At 31.1% G+C, this 17,130-nt stretch overlaps 1 protein-coding gene and 1 non-coding gene across 39 annotated transcripts in view; both read right to left on the bottom strand.

Moving 5' to 3' along the window:
* The window catches only part of LOC115212820 (cytoplasmic dynein 1 intermediate chain 2), an 82,041-nt gene that overhangs the window by 52,119 nt on the left and 12,792 nt on the right, over positions 1 to 17,130 (bottom strand). For 20 of the 38 annotated variants that reach the window (XM_036503756.1, XM_029781553.2, XM_036503790.1 and 17 more), the window contains 3 exons: positions 13,098 to 13,176; positions 11,264 to 11,385; positions 3,162 to 3,194 (listed from right to left, as the gene is read on the bottom strand). In XM_036503756.1, the coding sequence (XP_036359649.1) occupies positions 3,162 to 3,194; positions 11,264 to 11,385; positions 13,098 to 13,176 (234 nt within the window). The remainder of the gene's footprint in view (positions 1 to 3,161; positions 3,195 to 11,263; positions 11,386 to 13,097; positions 13,177 to 17,130) is intronic. The other 18 variants (XM_036503760.1, XM_036503794.1, XM_036503792.1 and 15 more) reach the window with 1 other exon arrangement.
* Positions 6,007 to 6,125, bottom strand: LOC115213567. Its single transcript, XR_003881820.1, has one exon. It is a non-coding gene; the product is annotated as a 5S ribosomal RNA (ribosomal RNA).

Raw genomic sequence — 17,130 nt, forward strand, 5'->3', positions numbered from 1 at the left:
TGAAGTTTAAATAAATATGTCTGTCTATTAATCCATTTAACACTTAACACTGAAAAATGACTAAAACTGTAATCGAAGAAATTCTAAGTCTATCAGCCCAAATAATAAAAACAAATGCAATGCTAAGCTATTAGCAGTTTTGTCTAAACACTGTTAAATTTTTCCTTTTGCTTGTAATTCAGCTGAGAGAGTTGTAATAGGTTTATATTTTACTCAACTATTTGACTGTCTAAAAAAATGTTAAGTTTGTCTACACAACCACCACCACTCCCAACTATTGTTTTTTAACATTGTATTTAGCAAAATAGCCCTTTTTGTTTTCATTTGTTTGCTTGGCTATTTTTGTGTTCTAGGAGAAAAAAATAATGAAACATTGCATTGAACATATATCAGTACAATGGAAGAAAGGATGATGATGATGGTAATGATAATGACAATGATGGAAGTAGATTGAATTATCAATGAAGATTAATTTTTAATCCTTCTTAAAGTATAAATAGAAGTGTTTCACCATAGATGCTGATTTATTACTTGTAGTGCAAATGAATAACAACTACAACAGCTTTTAAAAAACATGACTTTCTAAAATTATTATTCTAATAGCAGTTTGTCAGGTAAAAAAAACTATATAAAAAATTAAATTAACTGAGTATAACACTGGTTTTGATACCAGATGCAAATGAAATTAAAACTAAGAAAAAAAAACCAAGTTTGTTTTTAAAAAGAAAAACTGAAAGGTGCAGAAATATAAATGAATGAATTATAGACAATATTAAGCATAAAAACAAGGCAGCTGTATTTTTCTATTTTCAAATATCAGGTATAATTCTGAACGATGGCCAGCTATGGAAAAGATTATAGTCAGTGAACACCTGACCATCATATATGAACATAGTCATTAGCAAAATATAATTTCGCTTGGTAGTTTATAGCAAGTGGAAGAACAATACTTAAAAACAACAACAATACTTAAAAACTGCAATTCTTAAGGCAGAAGAATGTCACAACCTGTACCCTTCATTTTGTTTGACGCTTATTTTCTGATGCTTAGAAGGGTCTATCCAAACCAAAACAATAGCTATACTAACTGCCTAAAATTATAGGATGTAGTATTTGTCCCTAGAGCTTTCCCAGCTCCAAACAGAGTGGTTAATATTCATTGTCCCACCACTGGAGAAAATCTACAGATCCTCACAACAAATCCTTATTCTTGCCAATAAAAAAGGTCTACAAGTCATTTAAATTAATAGTTATATCCTCTTAACCCTGCCTCTATTTTTCTCAGTCCATCATTAACATTGGATTTACCAAATTACCTATAACTTTATCTTCATTTTTTAATCACAAAGTCAGGAAAGAGAAAGGCATTCCAGAGACCTGGCCCAAATACTTGCAAAGAGCAAACTGTTAAAGTCATCAACAACTAAGTGATGTTAAACTGGGGAAACTGATTAAGACTACTCCCAAATAAGTCTATCACATATTAAGAGTTTATTTGAAGAACCAAATGAACATGTGGAAAACAAATAGCTTTGACCAACTGTCTTCGTTCATGCAGCCCATGACACTGTCAGTTAAATTTCAATTTTTAAATGCCCAACATCAGTTTTACTAATAGAGAACAATGTATGACATATAGAAAGACTGTAAACATGTCCTCCTCTGATACATAAACAAATAACTTATGTGTACAAAAAATTTCTTTAAAATAGGCTGGACACTTGCAATGGTAACTAAACAAATTGTCCAGTCAGATTAGCCAGGTGGTAGAACTAATTAACAACATTGTGTGTTTTACTTAGCCACAACTACTTCTTTGATCTGAAGCACTTGAGAAAACTATTTCCAAAACAGATTTTGCATCAGTACTCAGAGTTTAGCTTAAGTTGTACAACTAATGTTTGCAGTAATGACAGGTGGAGTACTTCTACTCGACATTATTAGTACAACTGCATTGAGTTTATTCATCTAAGAAAAAAAAATTGTCTAAATCAGAATATCATATAGAAGTTCTCTCAGCCATCACCAATTTCAGACATGATTACAAGATGATAAGCAGAAGGCAGTTCCCAAAGATGTCTCACCAAAAATAGGGCATCTGTAGACAATTACCCTTTATGAACTGAACTGAAACTGCACCATAACTAAACTAACTCTGGCCTACACCAGCTTCACTATTGTATTCATTATCTATAAATTTCCGTATTTTTCCTTCTCTTTTACCTATCCAACATAGGAAGCAGCAATACTACAACTAGTATCAACAATAACACCTTCTTCCACAATCTAACTGAATCACTGAAAACAATAATTTAACTTGAAGTTTATGCATATCAGCAACTAGTCCTAAAAAAAATTCATGTCTTAAGTTTCTCTCTCAGCATATTACAACTAATACTGACATACAGTCCTTGTGGGTTTTACTGATGGTAGATGCTCTCTATCCTTTCATACTCCTTGTTCAACAACTTCTCATACGGATATTTCCAAACCACTTTTATTTTTATTGCCACAGAGCTGTAAACCCATATCATTGTTTGTATAACTACTTAACTTCTGACAAGATGGGCAACAGTTCACTTTCTAGTAACAGCAATTAAATAGTTCCAACCATACACACATCTTGATATGAATATAAAACAGACTAATACTACAGAGATGTTATTGCATACAACATAATGTACAGATATACAACATATACTATAACAGTCTCAAAAGTAATCCCTAGTTTGGATAAGGAAATCGAAAGAAAAAAGTTAATAGTTGATAATTAACCAATTGTAAACATCAATTAAGTCATTAATTGACCAGTATCCAATTTATCCTTATTTAATCAATATCTAATTTAAATATTGACAGTACCTCATGTTTTCAGAGAAACAATTGCAACATGGGACAGTTTCAATGGGATAGGAGTTAATTGGCTCAAAGTTTCAAGCTAAGAAATAAGAGGATTACAATAATTTTCGTTCATTTATTGTTTGTAAAGGGTAAACATTTTTTAAAGGGTAAAAGGGATCAGAAAACCTAGTGTTGCAAATCCTTCACAAGATTACTACTCTGTCATGATCTGAGCAGGGAGATTCTCAAATGCGGCACATTCCAAAAGATGTATAACTGAATAGATTACAAGGCATTTATTTTGGAAATGGCTTACTCACTCGATGAAGATCCTTTGCTGCCATATCGGTTGCCTACACAGATGGTAAAGTGGACAGATATGAATTCCATAAGACCAAAGAATTGGCTTTCAGACAGTACATTGTTGGAATAACAACATACAAAAAAAATCATTCATAAACAAAACAGAGAAAAAGCGCAAGAGTAAGTCTTGTGATATTTGAAAGTTCCCTGTAATAGAGAGTTTAACAAATTGAAAGCATTATAAGCAGCTGAGTATAGCAAATAGCTAAGAATTTTTTTCTCTCAAGAAAGAGAATTGTTTCTTCCAAGCTCTTTCCATATTACTTCTTTTGACCATAAGTATACCAAAAATACCCAAACTCATTATTCCAGTAAGTTTTACCAAACTTTAAAGGTCATTCATGATGACTTTTGCAGTGCTCTCATCAAACAACATAAGTTGAACTGTAAGTCTAATTTGAAAATATTCCAAGGTCATGAAGCACACATAATATTAGTGATTCATTTCATTTACATAATGATGATGTAAAAATATGATTAATAGATATTGATACACCATTAAAACAATACATCTAAGAATCTCTTAACTGATAATTATTCCTCACACATCTTTTTCAAAGCAAGTTTCAGCGAATTCACATAAGACCATGTAAAAAAAAATGTTTATTATCTTATAAAAAAGAAAATGTAAAATATAACAAAGATCATTAATGAGAAATATAGTCCAAACCTTGTGCATCGAAAACTATTGAGGTAACACTAGAAACTATGCAGAAAAATAATAGAATCTTTTAACAGCAACTACACTAAAATTCAAAACTCTCATAGCTGGAAAGCATCTTGAATTTTATGCAATACTACAAATTTCATTACGACAACTAATAATCTACAAGTGAATATCTCTCACAAATGAACTTTACCAATAACTTGAAAACACAATTATTTTCAGTAACAGCTAAAATATTTTGGTAAACATTAAAATTAAAGTCTATTTAATAAATTATACAGAAACTGATCTAAAACACCCAAATCAGTTAACAACTTATACAACAATGTAATTTAATTGCACTTTCCAACTATCTGGAAATATTGGCTACAATACATCATAAGGACAACTATTTTATCCAATGCCAATTAAATGATGAGTAATTAATTCATCTGGAATTTTACTTTTTATTTGACACATTGGTGTTTAATGGGATAACAACAATATTTATATCTACAATTTATAAACCAACTAGCAACTTTATGAAGATCTACTAACCAACAATCTATAAACAGAGATTATAAATTAACCAGTGTCTCATATCCTATACAGGCTTGTTTCTTAGTAGCAAAACCAGTCCACCATATATCACAAGAGCAATGAGAGTAAGAGAATTATTCCTTAATGAGATTACCAAGAATCTGTAAATTGAACTAAGACTGAATTAGTAACAAGACTTATTTACCATTTTTGAAGACAATCCAACCTTATTTGGGTTCCTAAAAGTATAGAAACAAAAGGACCCACAATATTCCTTAGACTAGAATATAACATGAACAAGTGTATCTCAACAAATTCCCTGAACATTTTATTCATTTACCTCCAAACCACAACTAATCGCAAGCAGAAATTAAAAGTTCTTTTGACAATTTTTGAAGGATGACAACAAAAATCAATCCATTTGATTTATTCTTTACAGAGAACAATCAGAAGCTATGGAGGTAATGTTATTTTATAGTTACAACCAGTTTAGTTTATAAAAAATACTTTTATCGTGTATTTGACCTTATTTAGGTTGCAATACTATCATCTGGAATAAAACTGAGGAATTGCAACACACACATGCACAAATGAATTTTGTGTTTTACACTGCGCAGAACAGATCAGTTTTTAAAAAATAGAAATAAAATACTTGTATTTTTCAGGAAAGTTAAAGCGGAATTCCTAGTAGATAAATTCTGATATTTCACTCAAAGTAGAATAGATAGGAAGCACCAATATAAAAAGATCTTAAATCATGAACACATTTCTCTTTTGATTAATGGATCTTTATCTTTTCTTTTTTTTTTTTTCAATTTATAAAGACTGAATTAAAAAGACAAAGGACATAAAAAGGAAAAGTTGGCTATAATAGAAATTCGTACACTAAAATAATCCTAGAGTGCATGCATGTGTATGAGAGTGTGAATGCAATATGAGTCTGAAGAAGCTATGTTCAAAAACTAAATATGATGAAATTAATATACAAAATAATGTGTAGTTAAAACAAAAAGTGTCAGAAAATAAAGTCAAAATTCTCAAGTCTTTCACAAATTTCTAACCTGCAACATAAGGAATAAGGAGATTGCCCTGAAGTTATATAAATGAAATAAGTCCTGTGAGTATGCACATACTTGCTTCGCACAGTGGTATAAACCCATGACCACAATTTAGTTATCAGGAATAAGATTGGGTTATGGACAGCAATAGAATAGGTCTATAACCAATGAAAGCACCACATGATATTGATTTCATTGTATCTAATTAAAATAGATATACTTATTCACAAGAAAATACCATCTTGCCACGCTGTTTTGTATGTAAATTGACATAGATTTCTCAAAATATCAAATTTGAATAAATGTCAGGCTAATTAGATTTTTATTTTTCAACTTCTAGTGCAAAACAAATTAATAAGAGGGTTCAATGAAAGTTAAAAGCATCAGATCTGGGACAATAATATGTGCAATAAAATCTACAGCTAATATAGAGAAAAGAAAATCAAGCTACATATTAAAATATGAATGAATACAGACTGAATATATATATATATATATATCATCATCATCGTTTAACGTCCGTTCTCCATGCTAGCATGGGTTGGACTAGTAATGGAATGCTTACAGCACCTAGGGTTCCCAAGCGGTCACCCATCTAAGTACTAACTAGGCTCGATGTTGCTTAACTTCGGTGATCAGACGAGAACCGGTGCTTTCAACGTGATATGGCTATATATATATATACACACACATACTTATTCAATCACAAAACAACTTCTGTTTCTAGTAGTCAGGTGTACATAGAAATCTGTGATACATTCATCAGTTGCTTACCGTTATGCATACAACTATAGTAAAGAGACCAATGATAGGTGGAAACAGTTGAAATAGGAATACTTTCAATTCATTGTGCAAATAACATTGCTTAAATCTTTAAAATCAATATTAAAAGCACAATTTAAAATCATGATACCATAAGTTTTCAGTACAGATGACTACCAAAAAAAGAAAAAGAGAAAGCCACATATATGTGAGATTTAGCATATTCTGATAGGAAATCATAAACAAAGTCTCACAGCCTAAGCTTTGGAAATTTGAGCCCCATCAAATATAATTCTTGATCTTGGCTGTCTACGACAGTCTACCAAGCGTATCCAAATTCTTCTGCTGAAGGAAGGTGGTATTACCAGCTTGCACTCTGTGCCTGAGTAAAATGGCTCAAGAGCACATCCTCAGATGCTGTTCAAAAGCCCTGAGTAAGGAGAGCTACTGCTGGCACCATAACCAATCACCAACTACAATAAGATAAGTCATTATAAACATCTCTACCCAATGAAGTATACCATCACTTTTGTTTGGGATGAAGCTAAATTCACTGGGAAGCAAAAGGTGGCTATAGAGAGTACTTGAAGTTCCCAGAAACTACTTCCGCATCACCAAACGTGGTGCTGATCTCAGAAGCACTCAAGCAGGTCATCTGATAAGAACTCTTGTTTATTGAGAGGGTCATACTAAGGAAGTCAATGAGGAGGAAGGTATATAATGAACTGTTGGAAGAATACCAAAGCAATGGGTGGAAAGTAAGGTGTTGCTCACTGAGGTGAGATACAGTGGTTTCACAATAGCCAGTAAGCATAGAGCCATCATGTTATCCACCTAAGCAGCGAAAGTTGCTTCAAAGAGGATGTGAATCAATAGGTGTCATCATTGAAAGATACGATGTACTTCACAACTGATGAAGTGTCCATGTGCATCACAAGTTGATGCATGTACACAACATAAAAACAAGACAGAAATACTTTCTGAAAATATAATTTATAAAAAGCTAAAAATTCTAAAAGGATTTACACAAAGCCAAAATTGCCCTCATAGGAATTTTACTCTAAGATACTTAGTTGATCATAAATCTGCAACTGTAATGTATTGACATTAGGAGCACATGTAACTGATAGTTAACTGATGAACAGCATTACAATTAAGCTTTGTAAAATGTACTTTAACTAATATTAATAAGAAAATCAAATTCAGATCAGAGCAGTAAAAGATTTGATTTCAATTCTTTATATTAATTCCTTGAGATTAACAGAGAATTATCTCACCTATATGTCATGTGGCTTCTCAAGCAAGCAGAAAGAATGGGCTTTAGCTTTTCATTTTTTTTTTTTTATAATGGCTTGGAAATTCAGTTTTTGTTTTTTTTGTCATTTTATTTCATAAATTTATTTACACAGCTAAAGAATTGGAAGTATTTAGAAGCAACCTTTATTATAAATTCATTTAGAAGTCCAAGCTATCATGAAAAAAAAAAGTACTTAAAAAATAGTGGTTGCTTACTTGAAAACCTCATACACAACTGGTAAAATACTAAAAAGAGACCAAATTGAAACTAAATAAGAGCTTCTGAAGACTAAAGTTATCAGCAAAATGTGATTTTTTTTTTTTTTTTACTTCTCTTGGAACAAATAAAAGAAATGCAACCAATTCTCAAAACTAAAAATTATTTTCCATAATTTATATTTATTTTCTCTTTGCTTGAAATGGTGTAGTAATTTTCCAAACAAATTAACTTTTATCATTTAAAATTATACTGAAACAAAGCCTGAGAAATAATGCAGTTCACTAAATAATAAATTTTTTTTAAAGAATTTAACAATTGTAATTTGAAAATAGAGTAATATCAAAAAATATTATGCCAAGGGATATGATTTTTTTCTTGTAAATTTAATATACTTTAAATCATTAAAGTAATAAGAAAATCTAAATAAATACACACACAAAGCTATTTCAAAACATCTTAAAAAGAGACATAGCTATATCCAGATTCTCATAGAGTGACTTAAATATTATGAGAAGGGTACATGAAGTTACTTGCGTATAAGCCTAAATATTTTTTTGTGTGTGCATCTCTAAGTATGTAATATACATGTTAAGGATGTCATTCAAAATTTTTTATTCAAATGTACGCTAATGGTTATACATTTTACCAAACAGAAGACAAGGTATGTGATCCAATAACCTGACCCGCAGAATAACGAACAAGACATGGAGTAATAACATCAACATTAGCAGATTTTTACCTAACAATCATGGTTCTGTACTAGTATCTAATCAAGCTTAACTAATTTTTATATCAACTTTAATATTCCCATTCAATGAAATAAAATAACAGCATTTTTTTTTCTTAGTACACTCATCATTTTATAGTATTTTCAATGAAGATTTACTCCATGATTAATTATTCATTACGGATTTTGTAATTAATACACAGACTGCTAAGTTTCAGAAGAATATTGAGCATCAAGAGTATCATAAAACTAAAACTCTTGGGAAAGGCATGAATATCTCATTCCAATTCCCCTCTTCCAATGCATTTTCTCTCTCTATGCACCTGTCTGGAAATTACATTATCTTCAGTCATTGATCTCATAGCTTTTGTTTCAAAGACCCCACCACATATCTATCTATATATCTACACACACACAATACATATTTGATTTGCTATCAATTATGGAAGATTCTTCTAGAAAAGGTTATTTCCTTACAGCCAGATACATCTAGCCATTCTTATATTGTCTTGTTCTTTTTAAACTGATATCCTTTATTTAATGAAATACTTCGTGTTTAGAACAATCCTCTAAAATAAAATAAAATTTAATTTTAAAAACACAGGATTCAAACCTAACTAAAAATCTTTCCAACTGAGTGTAAACATGTGTCTGTACAAACTTTTACACACTCACACAATACAAATAAATAAGAAATCTCAATGAGTAATCAACATTTTACTTTTTTAAACAGATTTATTTCCACCTCCCTTTCTTTTTTTTTCTTTTGCTATCCATGTGTTCTGACATTCTATAAAGTAACAGAGAATGTTCAATGATTTGCATTCCTTCATCAGTGTCTTGCCTATAACCAAAACAATTCTCTTTTGCTCATTACTCCAAACTGTAAATAGACCCCATGAATAAGTGCCGTCACCACTATAAGTAACAAGAGCACTGGTTTGTAAACAAGTGTTTTCTTACCTTGCAGTTCTGAGTTTAAATTTTACTATAGAGCCCCACTAGACTGTCTTTCTCCATAGACACATGAATTTGAAGCTTTCACTAAAACCCTGACCAAACTGTCTTACACAATTCTATAAGTGATTTGATTTATTTAAATCTATATTAATTAAAGTGTAAGTTACACCAAAATAGTTAAACAGTAAAAATACGATTGCTTGGTTTTTCTGATGTTAATGTAGAGTTTCAAAAGTATACAAGTGCATCAAGAAGAAAATTTCAAATCACCAGTTAAGACAAATCTAAGCAGGCCTCAAGGTTTCATACAATAAATCTCACAAAAGATAATAAAAGTTAATTTTGCTACAAATATCTGTGTTTGCCCTTCCTCAGCAAGAAAAGAAGTTAAATAAAACCAACTGGTTAAAAGGTTTACAATACTATCATCTCATATGTCTGATGACAATCAAATGCAACCATACACACACATAATATTGATACATATACAGCATTGATATAAAGTCTCCTCTTTAATGCCTGAAAATACTTTAAATGTGTGTAGCCCTGCGGCTACACACATTCATTTATCCTTGATCAGATCTAAAAGCAGACCATCTAGTTGATTGGCACTCACCAGCCACCACAACTGTAAGTCCACAACTTTCAGCACCCTTGGCACATCTACTTTTCATTATCCTTACTACAGTGCCCCAGCCTGCAAACCCACTCTAAATCATTTCTCCACACAACTCCCTCCTTGCCTATATTTTCCCACAGAACTTCACACTGAACATACATCGACATCAATTTCACCACGCTAGGACCTAGAAATGCCATGAATGACACTTTTCCTCAGCTAATTAAATTAGAGAAAAAAGTCCCACTTCCCCTCTAATAACAGAAAAATACTGCAAATACCTAAGACAGAATATTTCCCTATTCCAATAAATTTTTGAATAGAAACATTGGTATGGAAACACCAATGTCCCCTTACACACACATACACATCTGATACAATCAAAGCTTGAAATTTGAGGCTAATAATGAATAACATTTAAAAGATTTTTTTTAAATGCAAATAAAATGTGTCCCTTCCAGGAGAGTAGTTAGATAGTTTGAAGGGTTTTTTAAAATTCTTTTTTCCTTTTTATTTTTCAAATTTTTTTTTTATATTTCTTTACAATTTTAAACAGACAAGATCGGGAGAAATATTGATCTGATAAAAACCATGTATGTGATGTGAATAAGAAGAAAAGAGTGGCTGTTATAATAACTCAAATGAAGTACAACTCAAGGGTACTGTCCATAGTTATTTGAAACAGAGGACATTTGACCCAGCTTTGTTAGTAGTTATTATAAGCAAAGTCCAGATAAGGTATACACACCAAACATTTTATTAACAAAAAGAAAATTCACATTAAAAAAAATTAAAAACATGAGAATTCAAAAATAATTTTAAAAAATACATAAAATTAATTGAAATATCTAATATTGTTTTCCAGTAAGCATTATATATAAAACTAATAGTAATTAGAAAACGTTTTAGAAACTTTGTTCCACATTTTAAACCTTAAAGATGATTCTTTTTTCAATAGCTAAATAAATAAATTAAAAATAGTGCCTTAGTTTTACCAAACAAAATACAAAGATCAGTTAAGAAAATGAATTAGCTTTTATGTCACAGTATTTGTTTTACAACAATCAGGAAGGAAAAAAAAGGACTTAAAATAAGAATCTAAACAAAATCAAAATGACTAGACATAAATATTGTAATAACTGACTATTCTAAAACTATGGAAGCATCTAGATAACCACAATTCTAGCTAATATATCAAGTAAAAGAGGAAAGAAAAGAGTTTGCAACCAACCTTCACGATCTCCTGTTTCAACACTTGTAGTCTGAGTTTCTTTACTGTATGAGACATTCTCTTTTGGAGCAATGGTCGTCTCTGAAACCTTGCAGATGGACAACTTTACCTTCGGCCTAATGCTACAAACCAAAATAAAACCAATTTATGATGCAAGAGTGACAGAGCTATGTCAGTATTACAATTGCTGTAAGCAATGCAAAAAATTGTTAGACCTTATATCAAAGAAACAAATGATTTGCATTTGCTTTACACTTAAAAATTAATTGTCAAATCTAGGTGGATTACAGCATGTAAAATAAATTATCTTGTCTCAGAAACTAAAATGTCTACAATGGATTGAACTAACAACCCGTGAGTGAGTAGTTCAATAATTGTCTACACAACCATTTCATTTCTAATTTTGTAAATAGTTAGCTTAATATTTGTTTTGATTTTACAGATGATGTAATCCTTAATCATACAACATATTTCCCATTATATATATCTGGATCTGGAGGAAGGCACAGTACTATTTGCCCTCGCAGATCATCGTCCTAGACAAGTGAGATGCCATTAAGATGGCATGCTCTTGAACTTTTGCAAGTCAACATCTGTAGAAAAAACATGAGCAGGAAGAGAATTCCAGATGGCCAGCATTCTGGGAAGAAAAAACTGAGCATAGTAATTAATGTGGAACCTTGGAGGGTTGGACACAACAAGGATGAGGAGAGAAGAGACAAACCTGGAATTATTTTCCTCAAGTAATGGATACTCTTCCAACAATCATAAACTCTATATTCAAGGATGTCTGATACTTTATTAAAACTCAATACGAAAGCTAATTTCAAAGTTATTTTACACTAATTGCACTAATTTTCAGAAACTCTTTGTGATATATGTGTAAGGGAATAGTGCTATAAGTTCAAACCATACTCACTTGACATTTGAGTCATTAGCAATAAGAAGTGTACAAGCAACAACATTCTCATTATTGTACATTTGTTTTTCCAAGCTCATATAGGTAGGATAGTTCCTTTCCAATACAATCCTACCATTTGTTGCATTCCTTTATCTCCTTTGTGAAGCTCAGCACTTGTGTCTGTATACCCCTTGATTTTCCTCATCTACAATTTTCTTCTAGATGCATCTTTAGGTACCACATTACCCAACCATTATCATCCATACAGATTTCCTATTCATACAATAGTCATCTCTCTTACACATTATATCTAATTCTGTTTATACCCAGTTTTTCTCTCAGCTCATCTGTACCTCATCATCTATGCACATTAACATTACATATCTAGTAAATTTTGCTTGATTTATTTCTCTCTAACATTCACACATCCTGGGAAGATGGTAATTTAAAATACACATACTATAGAAAAAAAATTTAATAACCAAATAAAAACTCCCCTAACAATTTTTTTTTTTTTTGGTACTTAAAGGAAAAAGAACAGTGATCATAACACTTTTGCAAGAGATCTGAGACCAGGAGAAAGAGGAGGGGGGAAAAAGACAAACAACATTCATAGGTGAACTTCAGCCTTAGTCTAAATGCCTGCAAGAGATTGGACTCCAATAAAGATACCCAAAAGTAAGGCGGTGACAAACTGAGAAACGATTTGCCTCTCAAGAATCAGTATAATCCAGTTAAACTTCCAATACAATTTCTAGTTACTCAATATCAGTAAGAAAGCCTAGGTCAGCACAATATGGAAGAAGAAAAAAATCACCTTCCCCAAAGTGCTGTCCTGTAGGAGTGAAACTAGAACCACCAATGTTACATTATGTCCAAATAATAATCTTTTTTATCATTCTGAAGCTAAAACAATGAAAAGAAAACTCTTACCTTCCTCCAGGAATTACCACATTTGTTTGTTCTGTGTCCTGTATTGTGGGGCTTATACTACCACTTCGACCACCACCCTCTAAAAGAAAATTAATATAGAAAATACACCAGATATTAGGCACAGTTTTTGAAAAGGTTGATCAATAATAATAATAATAGCAATCCTTTCTACTATAAGCATATTTTGGGGCAGGGGGATAATCAATAACATCAATTCCAGTGCTCAACTAGTACTTACTTTACTGAGCCCGAAAGGTGGAAAGCAAAGTTGACCTCAATGGAATTTGAACTCAGAAGAAATGCTGTGAAGAATTTTGCCCAGCATGCTCATAATAATGATAATAATGTGTAATTTAGGTACAAGGTTAGCAATTTTTTTTTTGGGGGGGGGGGTGATTACATCAATCCAAGTGCTCAACTGGTGCTTATTTATTGACCTCAAAAGGATGAAAGGCAAAACCAACCACAATGGAATTTGAACTCTGAATGGAAAGGATGAAAAGCTGCAAAGCACTTTACCTGGCATGCTAATGATTCTGTCAGCTTGCCACCTTAATAATAATCCCTTCTACTATAGGCACAAGGCCTGAAATTTTGGGTTAAGAGAGTACCTATTTCATCAACCCCCAAAAGGAAGAAAGGCAAAGTCAACCTCAGTGGAATTTGAACTCAGAATATAAGGCTAGAAAAAAAAAGAATTTAAAATATCACTTAAACCATAGAAACGGAATTACTACCAAAAACATCTTAAAAGCGCTACACAATACATAAAATAGTTTTAGAGAAAAATTTACAATTGAATATTACTTTAGACCAATTAAATTGAACTAAATTGTTAAACAATACAAAATTGAAAAAATTTTATGCATTTATCAAATAGAATTAAAATTTTCCATGTTTGTATAGTTCTGAAAAACAAGATGAAAAACATTTCTTTCTTCAGAAGATTACATACAAATCAGAAACAATTTTGATAAAGAACACATTGTCTTCTTTCCAATTTTAGCAGTGCATTTGCCATGCAATAAATGTATTTTTGAATAACAATAATCATGCTTTAGATATTTCCCTTGATTACGGATGGAACCACCTCTGATCAAAGCTGCAATAAATATTTTGGAAGTTATGTGCAACTAATGTTAATAATAAACAAGCGAGAATATAGTGGGAGAAGGGGGGGAATACATTTTGCTAAGAAAAAGAAAATAGAATGTCAAAAGGGAAGAACATTAAAAGACATATTTTAATAGATTTTCAGCAATTTTTAATTATATATCAAACATCTTTTAAATTGGTTATTAATTGCTTCTTACTCCTGCTTATCTATACTAGATGACAATGAATTTAATGTAGAATTATTTATTTCTTGGTCAGAGAGAACTGATTCTGTGAATAACCAAATACTCTACTACTGACCCAAACATTTACTAAATCTTTCAAAAAGGGCACAGTTGGTTTGATATGTTCTTTCATAGCCATAGACTGATCAATACTTTATGAGTAAAACTGGTAATCAGAAACTATAAGCCAATCATATGAAGAGAGAGAGAGACTTCTCTTTGTCATAACATTTCTGCTCTGATTAAAAACAAAAATCACCATCCATATGAATGGTTGTCATTTGTTTACAATCTTCCATGAAATCATGCCTGGCTACTGAGTTAGTTGTTACTCAAAGGACTGGTGGGGAAATATAACCTTACTTAGAAACAAGTGAAAGTTGGTGACAACCATAGAAAAATTTATCTCGACAACTTTCATGTGATCTATGCAAGCATGGAAAAGTGGACATTAAAACAATAAAAAGCAACTTCAAATAAGTTCTCTAAAACAAATTTATACTACATATAGGTTCAAGAAGCAAATATGAAACAAGAATGGAATTATCCTCTAATGATAAATAAATAGTGCTTAAGCTTTTAATAAGGATTGGTATCTTTTCAAAGTTCCTAAATTTCAAACAGGTTACATCTCAAATCTGCAGCTTCTAAGAACTGAAAATTCACGATTCAATGTATTGAGATAAGATACAGTACATTGTTTAAAAACAATGTGAATATGTGAAAATGCTGAAGTGGACATTTAAATGTATTTAGCCTGTTGGTTCAATGATTACGTAAGCCCCTGGCAAAATATTTTGAAGCTTTATTTTCATTTATCTATGGAGAAAGTCACCATCAACAATAACTTGATTAACAGTTGGTGGTGATGACAACCTGAGGTTGAAACAATCATTGCATCAACTTTCAAATAAATATGAAACTCCACCCTCAATATTGTATTGAGTACTTCATATGAAAGCTGTCCACTTTTAAGAAGCCAATTCCAACAAAGATAATACATATATGTCATCATTTTATATCTGATTTTACGTGCTTGCATATGTGATAAATGGCTTATAATCAATCAAAAGTTGATATATGTTATTTTTCAGACATTTTAACCATAAAATAAAATATCAATTAAAAAAAAAAAAGAAAGTCAATCATATTTATAAATATAGATATAAATTTTTTTTTTTTCAATTGAAACAAAAAAAGTTTGTGAAATGAAAAATATTTTATTTTTCAATTTAATATTCAACTTACCACTTGTAGCAAATTATAACTTTTAACAAAGAAAAAGTTGGATTTCTCCAGCATTTAAAAAGAAAATTCTTGATTTTAATAAGCAAAAGATAAAAAGCATTTCTCTTTTCTTAAAATGTGAATTTCTGAAGCAGCAAAATAGCCAATAAGATTTATTCAACCTTATTAAAATAGCAATGGGCTTCATTTGTTTAAGTATCATCAACTTAAAGTCTCTTATAAGTTTATTTACAGGTTATGATCTTAAGACTACTGGTAGTAATTACAAGTCACGGGCAATTAACTATAAAAAAATTCATAAACCTTATATTACTAATTTAACAGGAATTTTAAAAAAATAAGATAATATACAAATAATATAATACTTAACATATACAGAAGTTATTTAACTGATTTATAACCCAACTGTTTAGACTCACACATCTCAATAAAAATGTAAATCAAAATAATTCAGTAAAGTGTTTGTCTTAAATTCAACCAGTCATTTTTTTTTCTTCCAAAATGTAGAAAATATTTGAAAACTAATCATTATCTTCAAAGGATTTCTAAAATAAAATTCCCAAACCAGGAATATGTAAACACAATGGAAATCTTCTCACAGGAATGGCTCCAAGATGAAGAAAGCATTTGGTTAGACAGAAAAACATCTTTAAAATGTTCCAAAAAGAATTATATTTAATAACATATTAATTATTTTGACCGTTGAAGGCCAATTTTTTGGAAGCAAGGGTTTATCAATTGAATATAACATTTATTGATCCTGAAATACAAAGTCATCTCATCAAAATTTGAACTCAGATCAATAAGTTACCAATCTGGTTAAATTAACAGCTAACAAGAGAGCTTCTACACATTGCTCAACCTGTTAGAAATAGCTACAAAATCTCCCTCAAGTGGCATCTTACTATCTTAAATAAGGAAACATTGGATAATGCATTCCCAGATATAGCCCTAGTTCTCATTGCTAGCCATTCAACTATGGAGAAGTGTGGAAGGAAGACCAGTCAAAAGTTTTGGATGAACAAGATCTCAACACTAGCATGTCTAACTCTTGTTGTTTTAACCAAATAACATCCGTGTCATACATAAGTGCAGCTTACTTTTACAAACAGCAAGAGCACAGTATAATTAAACCCCAGTACTGTGTTTGATGCAAGTTTAACTCTTGCTTGTTTAATCAAATACAGAAGAACAGCTTACTGCTGTAAACAATAGGGGCACTATAATTAAATAGCAGCACTGTGTTAACTTTTGCTGGTTTAATCAAGTAATATAAATGACATGAACAAGAACATTTTACAGTTGTAAGCAGAGGGAGCACTGTATAATTAAAGGTGCTGTCTATTTTACAGAGCTGAATTCTAAGTTCCCTAAAACAAAAAAGAACCTGGAAAGTTCAATGGGGAATATTCAACAGCAACCTATCCAACCCACTTTATCAGCTT

The sequence above is a fragment of the Octopus sinensis genome, linkage group LG6 (genome assembly GCF_006345805.1).
Source record: "Octopus sinensis linkage group LG6, ASM634580v1, whole genome shotgun sequence".
In the NCBI taxonomy this organism is placed as follows: Eukaryota; Metazoa; Mollusca; class Cephalopoda; order Octopoda; family Octopodidae; genus Octopus; species Octopus sinensis.